The sequence below is a fragment of the Lagenorhynchus albirostris genome, chromosome 6 (genome assembly GCF_949774975.1).
Source record: "Lagenorhynchus albirostris chromosome 6, mLagAlb1.1, whole genome shotgun sequence".
Taxonomy (NCBI): domain Eukaryota; kingdom Metazoa; phylum Chordata; class Mammalia; order Artiodactyla; family Delphinidae; genus Lagenorhynchus; species Lagenorhynchus albirostris.
The window spans coordinates 57,940,678-57,953,728 of NC_083100.1; the positions used below are offsets into that span (position 1 = coordinate 57,940,678).

Sequence of the window (13,051 nt, forward strand, 5' to 3'; positions counted from 1 at the left end):
TGTTTTAAATACGTACCTGTGAGTCTTTCAAATTTGATCAGCCTAATGATAACCTTTGCTAATGTGTTCTGTATACATTTTTGTACGTTAAGGGACTCAAGCTACAGACATTTAGCTATTTAACATTGGGCTAGTCATTTAACCTCACAGGGGCTTAGTTGTCCCTCCTACAAAATGAAAATAAATATTCACAGAGGCAAGAGACTGAGGTAGCTAGTGCCTAGAGGACGCTTTTAACTCTGGGATCCATGATGCCCTATGTATTCTGGCAACATTACCCGTTAAATTACCTGGATTTTTTTGTGCTGAAGGCCAGTGACATAGAGTGAAGTAGCTAGCCCAGAAAGTGTTTCTCTTCAGCAAGCCTTGATTAAGAATCATCTCTTAAAAACTACTCTTTGCTTTAAACTGCATGCATCTTAAATCTAGTTGGCTTAAAATCTACTCACTCAAAACTAGATTTATTTTATTTACAGGTGTCATCCAACAGGACAGGGATGATGACCTGTTCAACAGCTTGAAACATTGATTCCCTGTCACAGTGGATGACATTTGTAAGTAAAGACAATCATGTTTAACTGATTTAAGATACCTACTGACATTTATTAAAAATATTTAATAAATATTTTACTGGGTCCTGCATAGCTAAATCCCCTCTCATTCATCAGTCCTTTTCCTCAGAGGCAAAAAGTGTTGGCTTTCCAGGAGCTAGTATGCTGTTGTGGAAAGGGTAGTAGCATTGGAATTAAGAGCTGGGTTCTACTACAGGCATTGATTTTTCTGTGTCACTTTCTTTTTTCCTTCTCTGTCACTTTTCAGTCTCTCTGTGGAAACTGTTTCCCACCTTTAAATAGGAGGGCTTTGGACTAGATGACATCCAAGGTCTGGTTTATATAGTCTGTGATCCTTCAGGGAATGCAGGTTTTGTAGGAGAGAGAACACAGCACGAGGAAGAGCACTGAGGTGGGGTCTAGAAAGGAGAGATCTGTTTTTTCGTATCTACTAAGTGTATGACCTTGGGACAATCCCCTAGCCTGTCTGGACTTCACTTCCTCTGTATATAAGACAAGGGGTTTCTACAAAACATTAATTTTACAGGATTTTAATAAATACTTACTGCAGAAAGGGTTCTGTGCTCAAATAGGTTTGATAAAAATTAAGTTTTTTTAAAAAAACTTAACCATTTCTTTTCTGTAGGCTTCTCAGCTTTGCTAATGCCTAATGTGTATTACGACTCTCAAGAGTGCTCCCAAACTTATCTGAATCACCTCGCCACTATTCAGAACATTTTGGGAAAATAATGTTTCACGAAACCAACTTTGGGAAATTTTGAACCAGATGATCTCTTAAGGTCTTTCCTTGTTATAAAATCTAGGGATGAGAATTCTACGCGTATTTTTTTTTTCAGTCCTTAAGGTATAAGTTGAGTGTCTGAGCTTTTGTGGAAGGTTGGCAGGTTTTATGGCCACAAAGTTTTTTTGCCACAGAAAGTGAATCCTGAAGACTCTTTGTTGTCCCTAGGAAATCTGGTGGCCCGTTGTGTGGAGAAAAAATTTTTTTCCAAGAGTTATCTGTATCATTTTTCTCATTAACTATTTTTTTAAGATTTTTTTTTGATGTGGACCATTTTTTTTCAAGTCTTATTGAATTTGTTACAATATTGCTGCTTCTGTTTTATGTTTTGGTTTTTTGGCCACGAGGCGTGGTATCTTAGCTCCCCAACCAGTGATCGAACCTTCACACCCTGCATTGGAAAGCGAAGTCTTAACCACTGGACCGCCAGGGAAGTCCCTCTCATTAACTATTAAAGTTGCTTCTTCAGCTTCAATATCAATTAGAAACTTGTGTGTGTGTGTGTGTGTGTGAACGCTTTTTTCAAAACATTCTTCTCTTGTTTACTCATAAAATTTGTTGTGATTCCTAATCATAAATCAAAGAATCATGGAGTTGGAAGGGGCCTTCAAGGTTACCATGTTTCAGAAGCAATTTAAGCATACCCTCTGATGTTGAAATTCCTTCTTTGATATCCCTCTCTCTCTTTTCTTTTTTTGCGGTACGTGGGCCTCTCACTGTTGTGGCCTCTCCCGTTGCGGAGCACAGGCTCCGGACGCGCAGGCTCAGCAGCCATGGCTCACGGGCCTAGCCGCTCCGCGGCATGTGGGATCTTCCTGGACCGGGGCACGAACCCGTGTCCCCTGCATCGGCAGGCGGACTCTCAACCACTGCGCCACGAGGGAAGCCCTCTCTTTTTTTTTTTTTAACATCTTTATTGGAGTATAATTGCTTTACAGTCAATTAGGAACTTTAAATGTCTCTCAACATTTTTGAAAATATTTTTTAATCATGAAGCTGTAGCATGTTGAAAAGCCAGACTTCCTTCTCTTCTAGAACAGCTTACCTTTGGCAGTCTAGATTGGCCAAGAGCCCAACTTTTATTAGTTAATTTTTAAAAATTTATCTTGGAACTGTATTTGAATAGTTTCTTCCAAGTAGTGAATATAGTACACTTGCTTCAACGGATACTGGACCTATGGCAGGATGCAATGGTTTTATGATAATTTTACACTTATTAGTAACGTAACTTTAAATCTGCCAAAACCATGCTTTTGAAAACGTCTCACGTGACTGTTAGCAATATAAACTGTCAAATAAAATATATAATTTGCATTTCAGAAACCATACTGTGAGTCAGAACTCTCACTCTAGCCAAAACCTCTTTACTTTCAGACTTAGTCCTCCAAGCTCCAAACCTGACTCACGTGTAAGAATGGCCTGTGATGCCAAGGGGCAGCAACATCAGCTTGTTGGTTTTATGGAAGTTCACCAAGCTAAATAAGCTACGTGTGTCTGTGTGTGTGTGTATATATGTTTTGTTTCCCTGGAAGTTTGGAATGAATGCAATTCTTGGCATATTTTCATATTAATTTATTCTTAAGGAGTTGCCTGTACATTTAAATTTCCTTCATCAAAGACTTCTTTGGGGATCGCCAGATTGCGTATGTATTGAAAAGCCTTGTGAAACTTGAAGTTGAAATGAAAGGCCTGCCAAAAACTGCCATAACTACTGGAATTCTTTGGTTACCTCCATAAAATGACAGGAGTCTTCGTCCCTGTCAAAGGAGCACGGGCTGTCTGTCTGCTAATTGTCTTAGTCTCCCACAAAGCCACTCTTCTAAATGTTTTTACTTTGCTTAAAAATACATATAACACGTTTTCTGTTTCTGTATCATCTCAATGTAGAAATCAGCAAGAAAAATACTTAAATTTAATCATTATAAAAATAACAATACCAGAGGAGTGGGTAGCATGAAGCAGTCTGAAGAGAACTGTGTTTGGTTTCTGGATTTTGTGTTTTCCCAGTCTTTTGGGCCTTTTTTTTCTCCTTCCTTGTTCCTCCCCGAGCTGTGCTCCTCTTGTTCTCCTTAACTCTGCCTTTATCCACATCCATCCCTCTTGCCCTTCGTCAGATTTACATGCCCAAGTCTCTCTCCTCTGTGGCTTGCTCAAGGTTAGGATCAGTTGTTCAGGGTGAACAGGCCCTTAGAGAACTGCTAGATGTGCCCAAATTCACTTATTTGTATTAAAACATTAATTTAGTAATTTATGAGGAGACTACAACTTCCATACAGAACTTCTAATAGTGGGTTTGTCCTCCTCTGTAACTGTCCTTCTTAAGAAATCAAATACAGTTTAAAAAAAAAGAAAAGCCTACATGGTCAGTACATAAGTATATATTAGTCTGTGTGCTCTTAGCAAGCCCTTAGCCACCCTGGGTCTCAGTTTGCCTCATCTCTAAAATAAGGTCTATGGATTCCATTGCACTGGTGGTTATGAGTATTAATGAGATTTTGTAAAGTGGCCTTCCTTGTATGTGATGCATTATTGCACTCTAGGCTCAGAGCGATCACCAACCAGATGTCCCTTCGTGGGTCTCAGTACTGTTCCCCCGCCTTTGCTAGAAACAGCATATTCAGGTTTCTCTTCAAGATCTGTCTTTTCAGTGCTTAAGTTTCCCTCTGAGTTCACAAGATAACATCAAAAGGTTCCTACTTGCTTCATCAAAAAGTGGAGTTTCTCTTAACAAAGACTGTGATACCTCTAATTGTGTCCAATTAAGAAGCATGTGTCTTTGCCCAATAATGTGCTAATGACTTTTAAGGCTAAAATATGTTATTTGCCTGTCATATTTACATTTTAGTATTGACCAGTATTTTAACTCTACTTCCCCTAATTGTAAGACAAGTAAAGCCTTCTGGTCCTCTTCCTGTCAGTGAACTATTATTGAACCTGCACTCCTTGTGAGACTGTTAGGATCTCTCAAATCTCCCCTAACTTCTAAGTCTGTTTATTCTCTTAACTCCAGCTGGGTAAACCCTCTCCTTCCTTTGCCTTAATGTCTTCACACTTTATTTTCTAAGTAGTCTTTCACGAGCTATCTATATAAAGAAATTCTGTTAGTCAAAAGTTGTCTTGGAACTTAAGCAAGTTAAGAGCACAGCAGAATATCATCCCCATTTCTTCTTTGGTTTCCAAGAACTAAGTCATCTCCAGTCAAAATTAATTGCATTTAATTCAACCTCCTATTTGTAAGGAAACAGGTCAGGCTCTGGAAGTAAGAAAAGATGTACAAGATTTAAGCCCTGCCTCAAAGAGCTTATATTTTAATGTTTTCATTGTTTCTACCCTATTTAACACAGACATCCTGATAGCAAGAGGCAGGCCACCTGTATAATCTATGTAATATTACAGGTGTTCATCAAATATTAAGTTGGACTTACTCTGATTTGAGCTTGCTACTATAATAGCCCAGCAGATCACAGGAAACACTTTTGTAGATAAGAATGCTAATTTTTCAGAATCATGAATCAGAAATTAATATGACATTCTGGCATCTACCCCGGTTTCAAAGGCTTTAATCCCTCAATATTGTTTCACTTCTGAATCAGCACCTTGAGTTTTACATAAACAGTTGTTGACTAAATGAACAAATGAATAAATTACTACATTTTATGAATTCAGCCAAATCCAAGGCCCTAATATAATTCAGTCCTAAGACTGAGAAAGAAAAGTATACTAATTCAACTTGATACTCTATATTTTTCCCGTTAAGAGCTAAGAATCTTTAGAATGTCCCTGTGAGGCAGGGAGGGCCATTCCTCTTTCCACAGATATACCATTTGAGTTACAGAGAAATTATCTTTGTGATATGCAGTAGTCTGTGAAGGGTGGTGGGTAGCTGCCCACCATATCCTCCTTAGGGATATGCTCAAAGAAGCCAACGTGGCAGAGGGCATCTCCCCAAACTTACATTGTCAGTCGTGTGTCAGGACAACCTAGACCCCATCAGAGAATCATACTTGAAGTGATTAACGAAGACTCAAATGGGGCCCAGGAAATTGTTTGCATGAATCTCAGCTGTCCTTCCATCTTATCACCCACAGAAAGGATTAGTAATTGAAAGCCATTAGGGAAAACCAGATGGAAAGAGGAAGATGGAAGATAAACATCAGTTCCTTAGCTCCAAAGAACCAAGCCAACGGAAGACCAAATCGTAATTTTCCAAGCCAGCCGCAGTTTTGGAAGATTTCTGTATATGAGCCAATTAAATAAATAACTCTTAATTTACTGGTTTGAGGGTTGGAAAAGGAAGCTGTTAGAAATTCTTTCATAGTTGCTATTTCAGAGCCTTTAGCATTTTGGTGGGAAAATAATCATTGATGGCAAGATTCCCGTCCATTAACTTTGTGAAACAGAAATAAACCCTAGTGGCTTTATGATGGTAATAGCATTTTGGGGTCCCAAGCAAGTAGAGACTATCAAGCAATAATCTGGCCTTCCATGTTGCTCACAAACTAACTTTGTGGGCAATTCTAAAAGAATCAGCTCTCTAGTTTTAGTAAATCCTTACACTAGATCTTATGCTTAATGACTTGGATCTATAATTTTCATCTTCTGCTTTTTGCTCCATATTTCCCCCTTATATTTGGAGTCATTTCTCTTTCCCCCTAATATTTAGATCTCTCAGAGACTGATAAGTCAAAGCCATGCCCTGAGCCTTTTTGTAAGTTATGAAAACTTAATGGTATTTTTTTTTCTTTTTTTTTTGCGGTACGCGGGCCTCTCACTGTTGTGGCCTCTCCCGTTATGGAGCACAGGCTCCGGACACGCAGGCTCAGCAGCCATGGCTCACGGGCCCAGCCGCTCCACGGCATGTGGGATCCTCCCGGATCGGGGCACGAACCCGTGTCCCCTGCATCAGCAGGCGGACTCTCAACCAATGTGCCACCAGGGAAGCCCAACTTAATGGTTTCATCTGGCCTCATAAGTTAGTCCTGAACTCTTCTTGGGTTTCCTTCAAGTTACTATAACTGGTCAAAAATGCTCAAACCTGAACTTTATATTGCAATAATTAGATTCTTTCAGTAAGAAATTATAGACATCTCTAGTGGCTACTATTTGTACCCTTATTTATATGTCTCCTTTTAAGTTTAGTGCTGCTACGTTATTTTCACTGTGGTTTGTTCAGTAACTTGAATGAATCAGCCCTGTTATCCTCTATTTCCTTAGCTTCTGAAACCATCCAGTGAAAATCCACTGATGCTGTAGGTTTGCTGATGACCTATTTTATATTATTAAATTTTACATCTCATACAGCTTAAACATTTTCCTTGATAATTTCTAAGTTACTATACTTATTTACCAGCAGTGTTTGATAAAAGTTCACCTTTGCTGTAAAATTTCCCTCCAAAAGCAGAAGCTTTTATATAAGCTGCAGATTGTTTAGCACCTTGTTAAGAGATTTACACCTCCCTTCCTTTTGCCCACTCAGCAGCAAGAGATCCCTGATTGTGGATATAGTTTGCTTCATAACTTTAGAATGATTTTGGGCTGCTGCCCAAGTTCATAGTAAGGAAGAAACTGGTGCCCTATCCCTTGAGAAAGTTCTGTTTTTCTATATAGCGGGGAAAACTCTACAAATTAGCCCATACCTGTTTATAGGTTTGTTTTCCGAGAATTCTTTATAAGTGAAATTTATTGAGTATAATTTACATACAGTAAAATGTATACAGTTACATGTACAGTTTGATGAGCTTTGACAAATGTATGCACCTGTGTAACCACCGCGTACAATCAAATATAAAACATTTCATTACTCCAGAAAGTTCCCTAGTGCCCCTTTGTAGAAAATCCCACCTCTTACCCCCTGCCTAAGGCAACTACTGATTAGATTTCCATCTGACAAGAAATTTGTTTAATGGTTGATATGACAGGTGACATCCTATTTAATGTTTTAACTTTCTATATTTATAGCACTTCTGACCTCCATCTTTTTTCTTTTTATTTATTATAAACACATCATCTTAATATCTTTAAATACCTATCTTCATTATCCCTGATTTTAGATGTAAAATTTCTCAGGTCATGTATTTTTAGGGAAATATGAGCAACAAAGGAATTGTTGGTATGTAGTAGTGCTCGCAAAATACTATAACTTGTTGAAGTTAAGCCCTATCACTGGACTCCTCACTTTTTAATCTGTATTAAGGACTTTAATAAATTTGGGTGCACAATGAAAGAGGGTTCTTAGGTGCAGGGAGAGAGATCTGCTGGGGTCTTGGACCTGAGCCAGAAGAACTCAGTCAGCCCTCCTTTAATCACTGGCTGTTCTCCTTGCCATTCCTCTCTGACCTGGGCTAGGTCCCATGGCAGGGTGTTAGTCACGGTCAAGTTGATGGAAAAGAAGGGTGTCCCCTGCTCTCTGAATGTGAACTGTTACTACATGGTACCAGGTATCACAATGAGAAAAACTACCATTTCTGCTTCATCCTCCCAGTCTACTCCAAGGGAAAAAGGCATTCTTTGTGGCAATGATATGATTCCAGAATTCCCTGTGGAACACCACTAAAGCATTTTTTTTTCAGCTTCATTGAGACCACTAAAGCATTTATATTTCTCTCCCTGTAATCCTTGAAAGCATGCAGGTGCAAGCCACTCAGGAATCCCGTAGACCAGAGTTCTCTGCCCAGTCCCAGGTGAAGAGGGACATTCTCTGTGTAACAAGCTCCCATGGGAGGACTATGGGTCGTATAAAATTCCTGGAGAAATGGTTATAACTTTTCTCCTGTCTCCCTCAAAAAAGCCTATTGGAATGTGAGTGAATGAGAAAACAGTGGAAAACAATAAGAACATAAAAATCCCACCAAATCCTACTATTGACGGATAACATAACCAATAATATTCTGCTGTTTATCCTTCTAGAGTATGTGTGTGTGTGTGTGTGTGTGCGTGTGTGCGCGCGCGCGTGCGTGCGCGCGTGAGAGAGCAAGCGAGAGCGCACACCAAACTTGTTTATCATTTACAGTTACCCAGTTCTAAATTAACAAAGCTTTTTGAGAGGAAAGGATTTCCATAAGTTCCATCTGCAGCGTACACAGAGGGACTTAGTTGGAATTATTATTTAAACCAGAAATATTTTGCTATCTTGTGGACGTAACATTCTAATTACCACTTATTTCAGTGTGAATAGTAAATTTCCATTGTTTTCTTTTAGATAAAGCCCCCTCACCAAAATGCGTTTGCCTAATTAACGATTATGACAGATACTTTTATTTGGAACAGGGTTCATAGTTATTGCAAAGGGGCTGATTTTTTTTTCATATTTTTAAATTCATAGTGATATTGGATTGTAAACAAAGGATTTTAATCTTTCACTTTGAGTTTCATACAGAAATATTCTAAACTTTTAAGCTAAATTAATTTTTTTGCTCTAGGACAGAATGCGTAAATAATAATGGATCTTTAACATTTGATCTGGTCTTAACCCATAAAAGAAATTCTGTACCCCTCTGGGCTAGTGTTTGGTCATTCCTTTGGAGCAGTCCACAGCATCTAGTTCAAATGCTCTCTTTAGGCTACTCCCTTTCTCTCTTAATTCCTTATTTTTTGAGATTTGTTTTCCACAAAGATCCACCTTTACTCCGCAAATAAAAGCACTTCAAAAGGAGCTTTGATTATCACATGTTGTCTCTTATTTATTCAGTCATTCCCACACACACCCCCAAAACAATTTTTTTTAATTGGGCATCTCCTTGGGAAAGATCAGGATCCTCATCTTATGACTTTAAGTAATGATGTCACTTTCAGCATGTCATCAACCTCTCTGAGCCTCAGTTGTGAAATGAAGGACTCAGCTTCATATGTGTCATTCAGGTCCCTTCTAGCTGTCACCCATAAATTTTCGTTAACCCTCAAGAGGTTTCTCAGACTTAAGATTCTGTACTTCTGAGAACTTATTATTTAAGAAGTAGAACAGACTGAAAACATGCAGATTTTAAAAAAATTTTATTTTATATTATAGTATGGTTGACTTACAATGTTGTGTTAGTTTCAGGTGTACAGCAAAGTGATTTAGTTATACCTACACATATATCTATTCTTTTTCAGATTCTTTTCCCATATAGTTTATTACAGAGTATTGAATAGAGTTCGCTGTGCTATACACTAGGTCCTTCTTGATTATCTATTTTATATATAGTAGTGTGCATATGTTAATACCAACCTCCTAATTTATTCCTACCCCCATCTTGACCCTTTGGTAACCATGTTTGTTTTCTAAGTCTGTGAGTCTATTTCTGGTTTGTAAATCAGTTCATTTGTATTATTTTTTAGATTCCACATTACAAGTGACATCATAATATTTGTCTTTCTCTGTCTGATTTACTTCACTAGGTATAATAACCTCTAGGTCCATCCATGTTGCTGCAAATGGCATTGTTTCATTTTTTATGGCTGATTAATATTCCATTTGTGTGTGTGTGTGTGTGTGTGTGTGTGTGTGTGTGTGTGTGTGTATACCACATCTTCTTTATCCATTTATCTGTTGATGGACATTTACGTTGCTTCCATGTCTTGGCTATTGTAAATAGTGCTGTAATGAACATTAGGGTATGTGTATCTTTTAAAAGTATGGTTTTCTGCGGATATATGCCCAGAAGTGGGATTGCTGGGTCATATGGTAACTCTATTTTTAGTTTTTTAAGGAACCTCCATACTGTTCTCCATAGTGACTGTACCAATTTACATTCCCACCAACAGTGTAGGAGGGTTCCCTTTTCTCCACACCCTCTCCAGGATTTATTGTTTGTAGACTTTTTGATTATGGACATTCTGACTGGTGTGAGGTGATACCTCATTGTAGTTTTGATTTGCATTTCTCTAATAATTATCAATGTTGAGCATCTTTTCACGTGCGTTTTGGCCATCTGTATGTCTTCTTTGGAGAAATGTCTATTTAGATCTGCAAATTTTTCTATTGGGTTATTTGCTTTTTTTTTTTAACATCTTTATTGGAGTACAATTGCTTTTCAATGTTGTGTTAGTTTCTGCTGATAACAAAGTGAATCAGCTATATGTATACATATATCCCCATATGCCCTCCCTCTTGTATCTCCCTCCCACCCTCCCTATCCCACCCCTCTAGGTGGTCACAAAGCACTGAGCTGATCTCCCTGTGCTATGTAGCTGCTTCCCACTAGCTATCTATTTTACATTTGGTAGTGTATATATGTCCATGCCACTCTCTCACTTCGTCCAGCTTACCCTTCCCACTCCCAGTCCTCAAGTCCATTCTCTATGTCTGCATCTTTATTCCTGCCCCTAGGTTCATCAGAACCGTTTGTTTTTTTTTTTATTCCATATATATGTGTTAGCATGCGGTATTTGTTTTTCTGACTTACTTCACTCTGTATGACAGACTCTAAGTCCATCCACCTCACTACAAATAGTTCAATTTCGTTTCTCTTTATGGCTGAGTAATATTCCATTGTATATATGTGCCACATCTTCTTTATCCATTCATCTGTCAGTGGACACTTAGGTTGCTTCCATGTCCTGGCTATTGTAAATGGAGCTGCAATGAGCATTGTGGTGCATGTCTCTTTTTGAATTATGGTTTTCTCAGGGTATATGCCCAGTAGTGGGATTGCTGGGTCATATGGTAGTTCTATTTTTCGTTTTTTAAGGAACCTCCATGCTGTTTGCCATAGTGGCTGTATCAGTTTACATACCCACTAACAGTGCAAGAGGGTTCCCTTTTCTCGACACCCTCTCCAGAATTTATTGTTTGTATTTTTTTTTTTGATGATGGCCATTCTGAATGGTGTGAGGTGATACATCATTGTAGTTTTGATTTGCATTTCTCTAATGATTAGTGATGTTGAGCATCCTTTCATGTGTTTGTTGGCAATCTGTATATCTTCTTTCAAGAAATGTCTATTTAGGTTTTCTACCCATTTTTGTATTGGGTTGTTTGGGGTTTTTTTGATATTGAGCTGCATGAACTGCTTGTATATTTTGGAGATTAATCCTTTGTCAGTTGCTTCGTTTGTAAATCTTTTCTACCACTCTGAGGGCTATCTTTTTGTCTAGTTTATGGTTTCCTTTGCTGTGAAAAAGCTTTTAAGTTTCATTAGGTCCCATTTGTTTATTTTTGGGTTTATTTCCATTTCTCTAGGAGGTGGGTCAAAAAGGATCTTGCTGTGATTTATGTCATAGAGTGTTCTGCCTTTGTTTTCCTCTAAGAGTTTTGTATTGTCTGGCCTTACATTTGGGTCTTGAATGCATTTTGAGTTTATTTTTGTGTATGGTGTTAGGAAGTGTTGTAATTTCATTCTTTTACATGGAGCAGTCCAGTTTTCCCAGCACCACTTATTGAAGAGGCTGTCTTTTCTCCATTGTATACTCTTGCCTCCTTTATCAAAGATAAGGTGACCATATGTGCATGGGTTTATCTCTGGGCTTGTTATCTTGTTCCATTGATCTATATTTCTGTTTTTGTGCCAGTACCATACTGTCTTGATTACTGTAGCTTTGTAGTATAGTCTCAAGTCACGGAATATATATATATATTATAGTAGACTATATAGATTATTATATAGACTATATAGTAGACTATATAGATTATTAGACTATATAGTATAGTCTCAAGTCACGAAATATATATCTGACACATATTTCTCCGTTTTTCTTTCTCAAGATTGCTTTGGCTATTCGGGGTCTTTTGTGTTTCCATACAAATTGTGAAATTTTTTGTCTAGTTCTATGAAAAATGCCATTGGTAGTTTGATAGGGATTGCAGTGAATCTGTAGATTGCTTTGGGTAGTATAGTCGTTTTCACAATGTTGATTCTTCCAATCCAAGAACATGGTATATCTCTCCATCTGTTTGTATCATCTTTAATTTCTTTCATCAGTGTCTTATAGTTTGTCTCCTTAGGAAGGTTTATTCCTAGGTATTTTATTATTTTTGTTGCAGTGGTAAATGGGAGTGTTTCCTTAATTTCTCCTTCAGATTTTTTTGTCATTAGTGTATAGGAATGCAAGAGATTTCTGTGCATTAATTTTGTATCCTGCTACTTTACCAAATTCATTGATTAGCTGTAGTTTTCTGGTAGCATCTTTAGGATTCTCTATGTATAGTATCATGTCATCTGCAAACAGTGACAGTCTTACTTCTTCTTTTCCAATTTGGATTCCTATTGTTTCTTTTTCTTCTCTGATTGCCATGGCTAAAACTTCCAAAACTACGTTGAATAGTAGTGGTGAGAGTGGGCAACCATGTCTTGTTCCTGATCTTAGAGGAAACGGTTTCAGTTTTTCACCATTGACAGCGATGTTGGCTGTGGGTTTGTCATATATGGCCTTTATTATGTAGAGGTAGGTTCACTCTATGCCTACTTTCTGGAGAGTTTTGTTGAATTTTGTCGAAAGTTTTTTCTGCATCTATTGAGATTATCATACGGTTTTTATTCTTCAGTTTGTTAATATGGTGTATCACATTGATTGATTTGCATATACAGAAGTTCCTTGCATTCCTGGGATAAACCCCGCTTGATCATGGTGTATGATCCTTTTAATGTGCTGTTGGATTCTGTTTGCTAGTATTTGTTGACGATTTTTGCATCTATGTTCATCAGTAATATTGGTCTGTAGTTTTCTTTTTTTGTGACATCTTTGTCTGGTTTTGGTATCAGGGTGATGGTGGCCTTGTAGA

At 37.9% G+C, this 13,051-nt stretch overlaps 1 protein-coding gene across 3 annotated transcripts in view; it reads left to right on the plus strand.

The window, feature by feature from the left end:
- CHN1 (chimerin 1) overlaps nucleotides 1-13,051 on the plus strand; it is a 177,302-nt gene that overhangs the window by 91,380 nt on the left and 72,871 nt on the right. Inside the window, exon 2 of one of the 3 annotated variants that reach the window (XM_060152611.1) lies at nucleotides 477-554. The exons of the other annotated variants lie outside the window; for them this stretch is intronic. Coding sequence (XP_060008594.1) covers nucleotides 546-554 — 9 coding nt within the window. The 5' untranslated portion in view covers nucleotides 477-545. The remainder of the gene's footprint in view (nucleotides 1-476; nucleotides 555-13,051) is intronic. 3 annotated transcript variants of the gene reach the window in all.